The sequence below is a fragment of the Leucopleurus acutus genome, assembly GCF_964270905.1.
Source record: "Leucopleurus acutus genome assembly, chromosome: 14".
NCBI classification, from domain to species: Eukaryota; Metazoa; Chordata; class Mammalia; order Artiodactyla; family Delphinidae; genus Leucopleurus; species Leucopleurus acutus.
This window is the reverse complement of record NC_139156.1, coordinates 28236067-28252855: the sequence shown is the minus strand read 5'-3', so window position 1 is coordinate 28252855 and position 16789 is coordinate 28236067. Positions and strand designations below refer to the sequence as shown.

Below are 16789 nucleotides of genomic sequence, written 5' to 3'. Positions count from 1 at the left end.
AGACAAAATATTTTCACTGTTAAAAAAGAATATAAGCACACATATGTATAACTGAATCACTTTGCTGTACGGCAGAAATTAACACAACATTGTAAATCACCTATACTTCATTAAAATTTAAAAAAAAGAAATATTCAATGCAAATAGTTGCTAGAAAATAAAAAAAGAAAACCTGTCTGTAAAAAAAAAAAAGAAAGATTATGAGCTTATGCAAAGCAACATGTACCCTAATGGCCCCACCTGAAGATGTTTTTGGATACATTCTTAACACTCAACCAACATCAAAGGAAACTTTTTTCTATGTCTGGAATATTAGTCACAAAACAAAGATCAATCCCATCAGACAGGGCAACTAATACTTTGTGTATTTAAAATTTTGTTTTAAAAATCACTTTAAATACTAAATATTTGTGGTATGATTTTACAGTTTTAAAATTATTTTTATTTAACATTTATTTTGTGTTAATATTCCCTTATTTTAATGTTTTATATTATCAGATGTCTAGTATCATGTTAATTTTCTAATTTTGATAAATATTTTTGAGTTATGTAAGATATTAGGGTTAAGGGAACTCTACTATTTCTGCAACTTCTCTATAAATCCAAAATTATTTTAAAGTAAAAAGTAAAAAATAGGGACTTCTCTGGTGGTGCAGTGGTTAAGAATTCGCCTGCCAATGCAGGGGACACGGGTTCGAGCCCTGGGCAGGGAAGATCCCATGTGCCACAGAGCAACTAAGCCTGTGCGCCACAACTACTGAGCCTGCGCTCTGGAGCCCACGAGCCACAACTACTGAAGCCTGCGGCACCTAGAGCCCATGCTCTGCAACAAGAGAAGCCACTGCAATGAGAAGCCCGCGCACCGCAACGAAGAGTAGCCCCCGCTCGCTGCAACTATAGAAAGCCCTCGCGCAGCAACGAAGACCCAACGCAGCCAAAAATAAATAAATAAAATTTAAAAAAAAAAAGTAAAAAATATTTCAAAGTTAATTATCAGGTAGAGAATAATTTTACATGTCATTAAAATATATAATCTCATAATATTTTGGTTCATAATAATAAAAAATTATGCACTTATTTCATATATGTGTATATATACATAAAATCTCTGAAACTTTTAGTATAATCCTAACACAGGAAAATTGTTCACTGTTGATTATTACAGTCATTACTGTTATTACTTAAGAACACGTAAATAAAGTTTTTTTTAAAATACAGAATAATTTATAATTTCAGGAATTCCAATTTCTTGTTCCTGAATCTCAAAGATTACTATCCTTCAGGAATTGGGAAACATTAGCTGACCAGAAGCAGCTGACAGAAAGAAGTGCAAATCCTCTCTGGAGACAGGTGCCTTCATCTCCGGTCTTAATGTTTTCTAAATACTATGACTAGCACACAGTAAAAGGTAACCAGACACACAAGGAGTCTAGACCACATGAATGAGAACCATGTGACACCAAAAACAGTCCCACTAAGACTTAATATCTTGGAATTATCATATGCAGACTATAAAATAACTATTCTTACCATAGGTAAAGAAAATAAAAAACAAGCTGAAAGATACCTACAGGAAACAGAAAACTATAAAAGGTAACATATCAGATTTGAAAAAAAAATACAGCTTCTAGGAAATGAGTCCTCATGACGTAATAATTCCAGAGTTTTAAGGAGCAATATGAAGAAGAGTATAAAGGCTATATATATTTAAGTGTGAGCTATATGTAAATCTATATACCATCCTATACTTAAATTGAATCCATTCAATGTATTCCCTGTTGATCTAACTAGATTCACACTTATATGCATAAGGTGGAGCTGAATGTAAACCAAACCATCACGTGTATCCTGCTCTAAAACCACCAAGCACAAACCAGAGCCCTCAGTTGACTACAGTTCAAATAAATAAAGCCATACCCTTTCTTCTTATACTTAAGTCTTGCAATTAGAAGTGCTTCTTAATTATATTTCTTCTAATTTCTCAAACCCCTATTAAATGCCTACCACATGATAAGCATAGCTAGGCATTTGTCCATACATTTTCTTATTTAAAAAAGAAGAAGAAAAAAAAAGAAGAGGAAGGAGGAGCAATAGCTACAATAAAGAACCTAATTTGGGGTCTGGCACAGCACTGGACTATTTTGCTACCATTGACTGTGTCTGACAAGGGGACCAGCATCTCAGCACTGACAGTCCTTAGCTCTCCAGTAGTCCAAGTTCAAAGTAACAATGGAGGAAGGAGATCTTTGAAAGTTCTGGAAGGTAGAGCAGAAACTTCAACTTCATTCAGTTAAACTAAATTCACCAAGTATTTACTGAGTCTACTACCTGTTGGATACTATACCAGGTGTGTGGGAAATGACAAACCAACTAATGTACAGTATCTGTCTTTTCATTAGGCTTAAAATTTTCATCGAGAGGCATATAAACAACTAAATATAATATCAATCAGGATTAGATAAATACTGTATCAAAAGTTCTTTAAATCTTATGCCTTAAATTTCAAGGTTAGAGATTGTATGGGACTGGATTGGAGGGGTAAAGCCTGGTGCTCAAACTGATTAATTCTGCCTCTTTCAAGGGACTTCTTGTATTGCTGGATATACTTTTTATGAAGACAGAAAAAGATGACCTTAAGAGGAACTGTCAGTGATTGCAAGAAATAAGTAATTTCATCATACTAGCAATTGATACAAATAATACACCTATTGAAAAGCAATCAAGTCAATATTAATACAGCCAATGCTGTATTTGGTGAATGCAAATAAAGAACAGTTTCCTGATTAAGACTATACATACCTACCACAGGTCTTTCACAGCATTAAACTTTTAGAACTTAAAAAAAAAACCAAAAACATAGTAAGAACACCAGCTGAATTATTAGTCCTGAAAAAGAAGGTCAATTGAATAAAAAAGAATACCAATTTCATCCCTCAGTACCAGTCCATTACTCCATATAGTCCTTTAAAAACACTGCACACTGTTTTTATGCATAGAAGACATAATATTTCTCTGGAACACTACTAATTCTAATAAGTATCATTATTGAGAAATTTTTGCTACCTGGAATTTGGGAGAGTTTTGTTCTGTCACCTGTATGTCTAATGCAAGAACAGTTTACAAGTATATCTCAAAACTTGTATGTATGGAAGGTGATGGAGAATCTGGGGCTTGCTATGTCTTTGAGGATGTAGTGCTGAGCCAAAGTTCCCCCAGGATTCCTTTTCAGGCACTCTGAAATCGTCAAGGCATCTGGCATTCCCCAAGAGTTCAGATACTCATATTAAATGAACACCCTCTTGAGGACATGTCTAGGTGCTCACCCTCGTGCTTTACCTTGAGAGCAAATGTCACCACTGCCCTGTTGAGCACAAATGACCCAGGGGCCCAGTGATCTGGCTGGTCCCTAATTCATCACCCTGCATGTGCTCCAGGACATCCTCCCGGGCCATGCCTCTGAGTTTGGAGTTCCCGCAGAACTGTGTCCACTTGCACAGCAATTCTTGCCTGAGCATATTTTAGACAGAGGTTTCCTCTCTTTCTGTAATCCGTCTGCTTTCCATCTTTCAGAAAGTTACTCGACTTCTGGCCTTCTGATAATACTCTTTCTTCTTGGAATTTATTATTATTTTTTTTCATTCACTTTTAGAGATCTAAAGGACAAGGGGAAGTTGGTATGTGTACTTGGTCTGCCATCTTGATTTAGTCTCTCTGGGCCACCATTACCTTGTTTTTATTTATTAGGATCCTGCAACTCCTAGATCCACAGAGTGCTTTTTATTATTGACTTTCCTAAGGACATGTAGGTTCAGAGCTCTCTGGCACGCATGCCAAAGGGCATGCAGTCATGCTCTCCTCAGGCTCTAGACCAGTTGCTATTATCTCACTCTTTTCTTCTTCCTACTTTATAAATTATTTCTCTTGATAGGCTGGTGAATACAAATGAAGTCTCCAGAGCCTGGTCACCCCCAAGTTAAGAGACAGCATTTCAATTTTTGAATGTGCAAGGTGGGAAACAGTAAACCATAGTAGTTAAAGACATGGGCTCGATTCCCGGTTCCCTTAGCAAGCTACTTAATCTCTGCAAGTCTTGGTTTCCTCATCTATAAAGTAGCCAAATGAATTAACCCAGTACCTTCAAGGTAGCTGTGAAGATTCTTTGTGACAAATGCTTATTAATACATTAATAAATGTTTGTTATTATTATTGAAACTTAGTCCCTGGACCACAAAGATACAACATACTGTTTTCTCATGAGTCTTAGCCTGGAAGTCTTCAGTCCTGAGCAGAGTCTGGTTAAAGAAAGTTATATCTGGGGACTTCCATCTGCACAACTGCCATGGATGTCACAGAGGTATAGGAGGTATAAATGTCACTGAGGTCTGAGCTTTTTTACCTGAGCAGCAAATGGAGTTAGGAGGCCATAGTGGTCATAGGATACATTCAGACAGAGCCATCTAATTGTGGTGACAGAGTGAGAAATTAGGTAATAAAAAGCAAACCATTCCTTAATTGTCCATCATAGATGGTAACACATCCCTAAAAGCCTGGGTAGGCTGTTACTTGGACTTGTGGGTGTCAAGAAACAAGTATATACTATCTCCTCATCACTTACCTCTAAGTTGCTGGAGTTCCATGTCCAAACTCTCAATGTTACTCTCGTAGAACTCAAGATTCTCAGGGGTCTCTGCCCTTAGTGATTCCTCTTGCTTCTCCTCCAGCGGTAAGTTCAGCTCTTCTTGAGCCCTGCAGCACACATCCAAGTCCTGTTCCATCTCCTGAATCCTCACTAAGACTAAGGGACACTGGGAAGTCTGGTCCAAAGTTTTCTCCATGTTCTCAGGGCCCTCCTTTTCTAGGCTCTCCCAGCCAGGACGGTTACAGGTTAGGAGCTTGGGGGGTACTGCATTCGTTCTTTGCTGGGCCGAGGGAGGCAGGGGAGCGGGGCGAGAGGGTCGCATTGCCAAGGGTGGGTCCGGTCTCAGGCTCTGGTCCACTGGCAAATGGGGAGGAGTGGATGCTGGAGTACAGGGACGGGGTGGCGGTGGCCTTAGAGCCTTTCTCCTCTCAGGCAGCTCCTGCTGGATGATCAGCTTCGAGGAACCTCGGAAAATATCCTTTTCGGAGTTAAAGTCCATGATTGAAAAGTGGCGCAAAATTTTATCTGGTTCTGTGCCGGGCCCTGACAAGCTCTTCTCAAACTCTATCAGCTGTTGTGTCAACTTAGAATCCAGGTCCGTGTTGCCATCTCCCTGTGAAAGTGCCACTGCTTCCACAGCAGGTGTCTCGTCTTGCAGACCAGGCTTCATCTCTGATCTCTCTGATGCAGAGCAAAAGCTGGAAGCATTTTCTTTGGGTGTGAGGTGCTTTTTCACATACCTCGCCATGCCCTGGAGCTGAGGGCTCAACTGGCTGGGTCTGACTGCCCTGGAGGCTAAACGGGAAAAGGTGCTATGAAGAGGTGGCACTGGCTTCTGAAGGGTTTTCGGCTGGGAGTATGTTCTTCTGGGAGGTAGGCTGGAGTAGTCTCTAGTCCTTGCTTCTAGAGGAAGAGGGTCAGAGTACTGGTTGGGGCGGGGGTTGCTTCCTCCTCCTATAGAATAATACTGGTTTTTCTGCAATTCGGGATGAAAAGGTACTGGAGTTTGGGACGTAACACCATTTACCACCTCTGAAGGATCCTTTGTGGAAGAGTATTTGGTAAGAAGCTGTTCGTGCCCTGAACCTGTGCTTCTTGGGGGCCCTTCTGAGGTGCCCACGTCCCAGTGAGAGTTTTTGTCTTCTTCATACTCAGAAGTCAGATGCTCCAGTGGGGAAGTGGATGTTTCAGAAATAACTGAGTTGGACTTCTCTGCTTTATACTCATGAGATTCATGTATTTTTCCTTCCACTTCCAAGAAGTCCTCTGAACAATCCAAAGATGTGTCAGGGATGTTGGTGAGGCTGCTTTCCTGTGGCAGATCCACGGTTTCCTCCACCCTTGTTTGAGGACATAACTTTACAAAGCGGTAAGGAAAGATGCCTGTCCTGCCCTTCAGTGATCCTTCTAGCCAGCCATCTTCCAGGGTCCCCAGGATTCGGATTTTATCGCCTACTTCGAAATCCAACTCATTTGGCTCCAGGGCTTGGAATCTGTAGAGGGCAATCCCGTAGGTGCCTGGCTGCTCGCCTTCCTCTTCTGGCTGTCTCTCTTCTCCTGTGTTGGTATCTACTTCACCGTTAGTAATGCAGTCATCGCAATTTCCAGAACTTACTGACTCATCCACAGTCCTCAGGGGCCCCAAAAGCTCTACAAAACCTTCCGGAAAAATGCCTCTTCGACCCTCTAACTCCCCTTCAAACCAGCCTGGTTCAGGAACTCCAATAATGGTAATCACGTCCCCTTCTCTGAAGTCCAGCTCCTCATCCAGCTGGGCAGAGAGCCCCATCAGTGCCCGGGCCTGTCCCATTGAATACTCGGGAATCTGGAGAAGGGCACTCTGTGAGTGCCACTGCCGACTCTGTGAGGAGAGGCAGAGCTCCCTAACACATGAGGATGGGAAGAAGCCCCGGGCACCCCAGCAGCTCCGGCCCTGCAGCCAGCCAGCAGTGGGAGTGCCATCGAGAACCACTAGGTCACCTGAAGAAAGAGAAGAGAAGCAAAGATAATGACCTCGGTTATCACCTCAGCAGGATACTGGTATAACTAATAGTGCAACTCATCATCTTAAATAGCTACCAAATTCAAGGGAATATAAACCTAGAGTTTTAAGTGCATGAACACTTTTTGACACTTAGGGTGGATCCCTAAGATCCTTTCAGAGGGTCTGTGAGGTCAAAACTATCATATTTTCTTCATACACTTCATATACTTCAGTCAAAACAATGTAACGTGGCAAACTGAATATAGATTCAAGAATCTAGATTTCTTCTATTAAACCAAGTATTAAAGACATCTGCAAAAAATGCAAACCAATGTTACTCTTCTCACTAAATTTTTTTTGTTTAGGAAACTAGTTATTTTTCATAAACTGTTATTTATGTTATTAATGCTAATATGAGTTTTTAAAAATAAATTGATAATTTAAAAAATTTCTCAGCTTTAACAGCTAATATGGTAAATATCAATAGACTCACACAAGCAAGTGCTCTTTAGGGTCTCAAAAACTTCTAAGAATGTAAAGCCATCTTAAGATCAAAAAGTTAGAGAAATGCTACTACCAGCAACAGTCTGTACCACTGGATTCATTTATAAATGATGAAGAATATAGTCATGGCCACTATAGTCCTTTGAATAGATGGATCTAATTTCTCACACTAAATTATATTCAATATCAAAAATCGAACAAAGAAAGAATCTTCAGGAATGGGTTGGAAGTGTAGGGTGTGGACAACAAACTGTTCATTTATTTTCTCCAGAGCCCTTCTTTTTTTTTTTTAAACATTTTTATTGGAGTATAATTGCTTTAAAATGGTGTGTTAGTTTCTGCTTTATAACAAAGTGAATTAGTTATAAATATACATATATCCCCATATCTCTTCCCTCTTGCCTCTCCCTCCCTCCCACCCTCCCTATCCCACCCCTCTAGGTGGTCACAAAGCACCAAGCTGATCTCCCTGTGCTATGCGGCTGCTTCCCACTAGCTCAGTTTTACATTTGGTAGTGTATATATGTCCATGCCACTCTCTCACTTGGTTAGAGCCCTTCTTGAACTATCCTTATCCTGAAAATACATCATAATGAAATCTTAGAAGAATGTTCTAGTAATCAGCAGTTTGTTTTTGAAAATAACCAGTAGATCCAATATTGTTGTTTCAGGCTATCTTCACAAAATATAAGCTAAACAGTTAGCATCTGCATTATTATTGAAGAAGGTGAGGAAAGGATTTGTCCCGGTTAAAAAATTACCTTATAGTTTTGCAGCAAATTGTTTTGCAGCAAACTTTTAATAACCTGATTATGAACTATTCATTTTGTAGATCATCAGTTTTAACTTTTTTAACTAGCTCCACGCTTCTAACTTCCTTTTGTCCTCTAATTTCTTCTCTCAAAATATTTATTCCATTCGTCACTTACTCTTTGCTACCTCATCCAACTCCCATCATATCTCACTCTTTTAAACCTCGCCCCAGACACTGTCTCTTCCAGTCTACCAAATGATTCATGCCAAACTAAGATTACAAATGTACCCATTTTATCATATCCCTCCCCTGCTCAAACGTTTACCATGAGGCATGAAGGCTTCTTCCTACCGCCTAAGGCTTCTACTCTATATATCCTATTCTTACTACGGGAAATATATTTAAAAAAATAAGTTTGCTGTGGACACTCTCCAAAGAGGTTTAGTTAACTAAGCTACCAAAAGGCTACTCTTATGTTTTCACCTCAGTGCAAACTGGTATTCACATCCAGTCACAACCTCCCCTTGTCCCATCCCCAGCTATCCAATATTATCTCACCTCTGAGACCCTATTCCACACAAGGGGACTTTTCATTGTCTCCTACAGAAGCCTCTCCTCTCCATCTGAAACCTTAGCATGCTTCCCTGAGAAACCTTAGAAGCCTACACACATCTTGGCCATCTGTAGCCTACTAAAGAAATTATCACTTATATCAACAATTTTGACACTTGTATTTTTATATACTACACAGCTTCTAATGTAAGATTTTGCATTTACTGGTAGGCACCCAATACATTTTCACTGATTTCATGCTGTTTTGCTTAAATGTCCCTGAAAATAGGGTCTTGGTCCTGTATTTCTATTTTCCTTTAATTCCTGATTCAATATCCATTGGTCAGAGCTTGGGGTCCTGGGAATTACAAGTGACTTTTTCCCCCACTAGTTCTAAGGCCATTCCATCAGGACCACAGAGGGAATTCACTGGAGACATGGCTACTGTTCAGACACAGTAGGTCTTTTGGTGATTAAGAATAAAAGCGTGGGTTTCCCTGGTGGCACAGTGGTTAAGAATCTGCCTGCCAGTGCAGGAGACGAGGGTTTGAGCCCTGGTCCAGGAAGATCCCACATGCCGCAGAGCAACTAAGTCCATGTGCCACAACTACTGAGCCTACGCTCTAAAGCCCACGTGACACAACTACTGAAGCCCACGCGCCTAGAGCCCATGTTCCGCAAGAAGAGAAGCCACCGCAATGAGAAGCCCGCGTACCACAACAAAGAGTAGCCCCCACTCGCCAAAATTAGAGGAAGCCAGCGTGCAGCAACGAAGACCCAACGCAGCCAAAAAAAAAAAAAAAAAAAGAATAAAAGCGTGCCAAAACTCCCACTCTCCTGGCTTTCTTTCCTTCCTTCTCTCCTTCTTTCCTTCCTTCCTTCCCTCCTCCCTCCCTCCCTTCCTTCCTTTCGGCTGTATTGGGTCTTCGTTGCTGCCCGCGGGCTTTCTCTAGTTGTGGCGAGCAGGAGCTACTCTTCATTGCAGTGTGTGGGCTTCTCATTGCGGTGGCTTCTCTTGTGGAGCATGGGCTCTAGGCATGCAGGCTCGGTAGCTGTGGCTCGCGGGCTCCAGAGTGCAGCAGGCTCAGCAGTTGTGGCGCACGGGCTTAGTTGCTCCACGGCATGTGGGATCATCCCAGACCAGAGATCGAACCCTTGTCCCCTGCATTGGCAGGCGGGGTCTTAACCACTGTGCCACCAGGGAGGTCCATGAACTGGCTTTTTGCTTGTTTGTTTGTTTTGTTTTGGTTTTGGTTTTTTTTTGCGGTACATGGGCCTCTCACTGCCGTGGCCTCTCCCGTTGCGGAGCACAGGCTCCGGATGCGCAGCCTCAGCGGCCATGGCCCATTGGCCCAGCCGCTCCGCGGCATGTGGGATCCTCCTGGACCGGGGCACGAACCCACGTCCCCTGCATCGGCAGGCAGACTGCCAACCACTGCACCACCAGGGAAGCCCTGAACTGGCTTTTTTAAACCTGCAGAATTAGAATATTTTCTTGTTTTACCAAATCTTCATGAAACCCTTATAATAGGGTTTGTTTTCCTATTTTCAGTTGTTTTTTTCAGACTGTTTTTTCCCTTTCCTTCTTTCTTTTTTTTGCTTTTGGCCACGCGGCACGACTTAGTTCCCTGACCAGGAATCAAACCCATGTCCCCTGCACTGGAAGCACAGAGTCTTAACCACTGGACTGCCAGGGAAGTCCAAAAACAATTTTGTTTGTTTTTATTTTGGCCGTGCTATGCGGCTTGCAGGATCTCGGTTCCTCAACCAGGGATCGAACCCGATCCATGGCAATGAAAGGCTGGAATCCTAACCACTAGGCCACCAGGGAACTCCCTGGGTGACTGTTTTGATAAGCTTTGTTACCTGGCAGATTGTCATTCTGTTGATTATTTCTATATAATAAAGGTTTTGTTTGTTTTTTTTAAGTCACAATTTAGGCCCTGAAAAGCACTTTAGAGATAATTTTGGTGAACGCTTTTATTTTACAGCCCTGTTACTGAGTTTTTTGCATTCCTATGCCTTAGGAATAGAGGCTGCTTAGTGATCATTTCTAAACTTCAAGAACAACAATATGAGGAACTCCTGGAATAGAGTGAACAAAAAAATAGGAAGTGGGGTGACTCTTAGGGTCAGCCTGAGCCTTTTGCTTATGCACGATTAATCCCAGCCCCACGCTGCTTGTTTCTTCTGGTTAGATTTTTTTATTCGAACAAGAAATGCATTAAGAATAAGATGATAAGAAAGAATGAACGTCCTAGAATCTGAATGTAAGTAGTTTGACCCTGCAGGATAAAGTCCCTCACTGAAATCTACTGCCCAGGGACTCTGTACTCTATGCAGACCTACCACCCTTTACCTGGGTTTCCACACGAGCCATATCAGAACCTAAATCCTGATATCTCACACACATGGCACCACAGACTTATGACACAAGTGCTTTAACTGATAATTATCATTTATCTATTTATTTGTAAATAACTTTATCAATTTAATTTTCATTGGTCTTTTCTGGGGGTTGAGAGGTAGCCTAGAAGCATGAGCTTATAGGCAAGGGATAAGCATTCTGTGTTGTGTCAGGCAATTAAATATTTCATCGCTCTCACTAATTTTTTTTCTCTCCTCTTTCTCTGTCTTTTCCTTGTTGTTTTGTTTTTGTTTTTTCTCTCTTTTTCCCCCTCTTTATTTTCTAGGACAGCACCTACATTGATCTAAGAGACAAACTTGTTTCTGAATTTAAATATAACTCAAAATACAGGGAACAGACCAAAACAAATAGAAAGCTTCGGGAAAAGGAGAAAGGGTGACACCTGCTGGAAGAACTACTGGTGGTCTAGATTCGAAATAGAATCTCCCAGGGAAAATGTACATACACAAAAAACTTCACATAATCATCAGAAAATAAGGTTCCCCGAAGCACATCCATGAACCCCAAGAATCCTAGGTTGAGAATAATAAAATAGCTAAACTTTATTGAGTGCTTACCCTCTGCCAGATGCGTTACATGTATAACCTCATTTAATCCTCACAACTACCCTGATGTAGGTATTATTATTTGTAGACAAGGAGACTGAGGCCAAAAGAACTTAAGTAATTAGTACAGAATCATAGTTATTGAGTTGTGAAGTTGGATTTAAATCTAGGGCCATCAGAATTCTTATCCCCTAAACTATACTGCCTGCCCTAAATACATATATATTTTTAATAATATAATTTTACAGTTAAAATATATAATTTTTTCTCTTATAACTCTCGATATTTCTGAAAGGTAAGTAAATAACAACTAAAGGCAGCATGGTAAAACAAAACAGATCTCAAACATTATCCCACATGCTCTTAAAGGTTTCCAAATCCCTCCTGACATATATTAAATCACAGAAGAGGAGAAGCTTCACTGCTACACTGAAGGACCACAGGAAAGGCAAAGAAACAACAGGGAACTGGATTAATAGTACTAGAGGACAGGGATAAAGGAATGTATATACTCATGAGCGGAGACACTGATCTAATGGAAAAAGCAGAAGGGCCATTTTCAGTCTAAGAAGTAGAAGGGCCATTCCAAGCAGTAGACTTAGATTCAAGTCATAAACTATATATAGTATAAAACAATACTTTCATTTTTTTTTAGTGATTTTGTTTCTAACTAGTAAAATATCTGTTATATATATAGAAAACAAGAGGAATTAAAATCATTTCTGTGTCTCAAGCTAAACTTCCCAGAAAAAGACAAATTGTATAGATACACCTACTTTCCCCATCCTCAAAGGCTATTATTATGTTCAAATCGGAAGACATACAGAGCTAAAATATGTGAACAGCATGGAAGGAAAGAGAGCTGAATAGTCAATGTGTTTACTGGCAGCACAATACCACAGAAGATAAAACCACTAATAATTAGTACATCTCTTTCTATTCTCTCTTTTCCTATGTATCCCCCCTGCCCTGCATCCTCTTCTTTTGAGCTCTGCTTATGTTTTTCAGCTCCACAGCCTTAACTTGTTAAAGGATAGTCAAGATAAGATCTACAGACTCCAGGACCCAGCCTGACCTTGAGTCAGTCTTGGTAGAGATGACTTGTGGCTGAAAGGTCCACACCAGGGTTTTCCTGAGAATCTCAGGTGGCTCTGGGATTCCTGAGGTGGATTTTAACTTCATATCAAGTTCAGAACACATCAGTCCAGTCTTCCCAGGAGAGGCATTCAGCAGAAAATCTGTTTAGTACCTAAGACTTGACTATGCAAGATATATTATGAAGCAAAAAAACTAATTCCAGAAGCCACTTCCTCAAATTCCTCAAATGTTGTAGACATACTGTATATTCCCACATAGTACATTGTTATACACAGTATTTGCTCCAGGAACCAGGTGTAGGAAAAAACAATGCCAGGCCACCCACATCCTCTGCACAGCTCTGGTGGAAGCCACTGTGCCTTGGCTTCCACCAGACCCTCTGATTGGTCTGACGTGGACTCAGCCCCCCTATGGGAGAGCTGTGAGTAGGGACAGATGAGGCTCCCTCCTATAACATCTTCATCTATTTCTGTCTGTCTTCCCAACGTGGATTAGCAAAAAAGCACACAGAACAGAGGTAGAGGCTTAGTGTAAAGTGAAGGCAAGAAACTCTGAAAGCTGATTTTGAGGATTAAGGTCAAAGCCCAATATTCCTTTCTTCTCACTGACTAAGGGTTAGGGACTTTGCTAGGTCTCTCTCCCCACCTCTGCACTCTCTCTCCCATATGTGTACACAGTTTAAGAAATTAAGCCTATCCCTTTAGTGCCATACTCAAAACAGTAAGTAACAACAGTAATAACATACCTAATAAATTATACAATTTTGATGACTGTTGTGAGTCATCATAAAATTGCACTGATCATAAGCTTCAGTTTGTGGAACACTACTGGCTTCTGTGCTTATGCAGAAATGTATGGACTTAATCAAGTACATGTGCCGAAACTGTTTAGTCACTCTTTAGACGTTCATACATCTATCAGAGTGTAAGAAGTGAGAAATACTTGGAATATCACTGAGACATGGCTATGACCATCTGTTTTAAACCACTTCCCTTTAGACTGGTTCTGATGAGAACTTTAATAACATTACCTAATAGTTGAATAGCAATGGGGCTGTTTTGCATCTCTCTCTTAATTTGCATACTGTAATTCCTGCTCTACTATTATGCATTAATAAATAGTATGTTGTTAGCAAAGTCATATCAATTTTTACGGGAAAAAAAGATAACTGTAGTCTGAAGTGTAGCTACAACCTGGGGCAGTAGAAAGAGAATACTGGGCTTACAAATAATCAGGTGATGTAACTTCACATTCTGAGGCCAAAACTTCTCAACTGCAGGTAACATTCTTTGAATCTCATTCGCATTATTATTATCATTTTTTTTTATGGTAAGTGGAGGGAGTCATTTTCATTATTTTTTAAATGCAGTTAATAATACCCACTTTGCTACCTGCCAGGTCTGTGCTGAGAATGAAATGAGAATGTATTTGTGAGAAAAAATGCTGTGGAAATTATGAAATGCTACTCAAATATAAGGCATTATTATTGTCAGCACTGTCTTGGTATTATTGAAGACTCTCTAGAGGTTAGTCACATAAAAATTCAAAAAAAAGATCTAGTTGTCAAAATGGACTGACTCCACCTATCTTACTTTAAACAGTCTACTCTTGGACGATCAACTTACCTCGATGGAGGGAAAGGCTGTTCAATTCTAGGGATGTAAATTCACAGATACAGACAAACAGTCTCTCGCCCTCTTTTAGACTGGGAATGGTAACAACTTCCACAAAACTGCTGGGGAACTGTCCTGAAAATAAAAGCAAACATTTCCAATATTAAAATTCCTTTTTTCTGTCTGTGTACCAGGACAAAAACCTTTTTTGTGAGCCCATTTATAAACCCTGAATTGAAAACTCACTGAGTACTCATCACTGGAGAATACAGTGTAGAAAACATGCAGTGCACAAAAGTAGGTGCATGCAGAACACAGAGAGTGCAATTCAATTCAATGAGCATTTACTGGGTGTCACTCTGTCAAAGGCACATTGCAGAGGGGAAAATGAGTAAGACAGTCTTGGCCCTGAAAAATCTTAAAATTTGATTCAGACATAAAATCTAATTCAGACATAAAAAATAATTCAGTTTGAAATCCAGTGTCACATCCTAGGTACACAAATTGCTATGGAAGTTCAGAGAAGGTAGGAAATGGGTCAGGAAGAAAATGAAAAATTTTATGAAAAAGACTACAGTTGAATCTGAAGATTGGCAGGGTTTTAACAAGTAATAATAGACAAACAGGGCCTGTCAGTTGGAACACATCGGAAAGTTTAGTTGATTCCACCTTCTAACTATCTCTTGCATATGTCCACTTATCTCCAGATTCACCACCTCGGTCCAAGCCATCAGCACCTCTCACCTGGATTACTGCAACCACTTCCCATCCCACCTCCCTGCCTTTGGCTTTGCCCTTTCCTATCATTCTTCAATCTGCAGCATCGAGCTTTCTAAAAGACAAATCTGATTGTGCTTAAAGCACGTTTACAGTATCCTGTTTCCACAACTCCTTTCCATGGCATGCGCTGTCCTCCATGATCTAGCTTCTGCTCATCTCCCCATGCCATCTCCCCCCGCTCCACCATTCACACTCCATATGCCAGAATGAACTTTCTCAGTCCTTCCATGTTCTTTCTCTCTCATTCCAGGGCCTCTGAATAATTCTCTCTGCCTATCCTCTTTGCCTTGCTAACTCCTACTCACCATTTTTATCTCAGCTGAGATGTCACTTCTACTGGGAAATAATCTATCATCTCCCAAATGTGGCTTAAGTAACAATAAGAGTCTGTTCTAAGGACTGTATGATATACTCCAGCCCAGACTTCCATAAATATATATAAGTTAAAGATTGGATTTAACACAGATGCATAGTGTGGGGGAAAAACTTCCAGCCTTCCCTTGGCAAATTCATAAAAGAAACTGGTGCTAACATTTTTCAAGAATAGAAAAAAGGAAACCAGGTGCATGGAAAGTGGGAGTTAAGTGCATCTAGGGTAGAGGGCAGATTTAATAAATTTAGGACACCCACGAATCTAGGAGGGCAGCTGGTACCTAACCATGTCAACCTTTTAAAGGAACCAGTAAGGAGAGAGGCAGTGATAACAGACATTCTCTCCTTGCTGGCAGAAACCACAGTAAACACACACAGAAAACACAAAAGGATCTGAAGTGTATTTATTGGGCTTCCCCTTAAACCTTTATTTTTAATATAGAAAGAAGGGAGGGTCTGTGGTCTATTTTGTACATGAGGAATTATGAACCTCTTACCTGTCACATCCTCTTTCTTTCCTAGAAGCCAAAATTCATCCACCACTGCCAACACCTCAATAACATCTCCCACAAAGAGCGGCAGTTCTTCTGATACGCTAGGGCAGAAGTCAAAGATGGCTCGAACCACTGAGCCAGCCTCCATCTTTCATAACCTGGAAAGAAAGGTCAAAAGAAATGGGAAAGCATAAGTATTTAAGACACTGTAATATAGATTGGTATCTTGAGAATTATCATTAAGATATAAAGTATCTTATTAATAATAAATTATTACTAAGATATAAAGTATATATAAGACTACTTATAATGAAGTCAAAGCTAAGCAAACAAGAAGTTTGTACTTTCAAAATACTGTCTCATTTCTTTAAAAACAATAATTTCCTCATATGTTTTCATTTAATTCTCCAAGTCATTCTGGAATTGAAAAAAAAAAAGTGACTTATAGCTATGTGGAATAGAAAACATGCAACTTGGAAATGCAGACTTTCCAATATGCTTGAAGAAGGCAACATGGGAATTAACATTTTTAAGGTACCAGGCAAGAGGGTGCTCTTAAAATATGGTATTTAAAAAGTAGGGATTTTAAATATGGCATTTCATCTATTCCCCATAACTATCTTTTTTGCTTATCTTTTTCCCTTTGTATTTCCACATGTATTTTATTTTATTTTTTCTTCAAGTTTTATTGTGATATAATTGGCATACAGCTCTGCATAAGTTTAAGGTACAAAGCATAATGATTTGACTTACATACAACATGAAGTGATGATCACAATAAGTGTAGTGAATGTCCATCACCCCATACAGATACAAAATGAAAGAAAAAAATGTATTTTTCCTTATGAGGATGGCTCTTAGGATTTACTCTCTTAACAACTTTCATACATAACATATAGCTGTGTTAATTATATTGATCGTGCTGTACATGACATCTCTAGCACTTATTTACCTTATAACTGGGAGTTTATACCTTTTGACTGTCTTTGACCAATTCCCGCCCCTCCGCCCGCCCAGCCTCTGGTC

General features: G+C 40.1%; 1 protein-coding gene across 1 annotated transcript in view; it reads right to left on the bottom strand.

Annotated features, from left to right (window-relative positions):
* DNMBP (dynamin binding protein) overlaps nucleotides 1-16789 on the bottom strand; it is a 110456-nt gene that overhangs the window by 60707 nt on the left and 32960 nt on the right. Inside the window, exons 2-4 of the mRNA XM_082854921.1 lie at nucleotides 15767-15921; nucleotides 14130-14252; nucleotides 4616-6619 (exon numbers count right to left, since the gene is read on the bottom strand). Coding sequence (XP_082711047.1) covers nucleotides 4616-6619; nucleotides 14130-14252; nucleotides 15767-15911 — 2272 coding nt within the window. The 5' untranslated portion in view covers nucleotides 15912-15921. The remainder of the gene's footprint in view (nucleotides 1-4615; nucleotides 6620-14129; nucleotides 14253-15766; nucleotides 15922-16789) is intronic.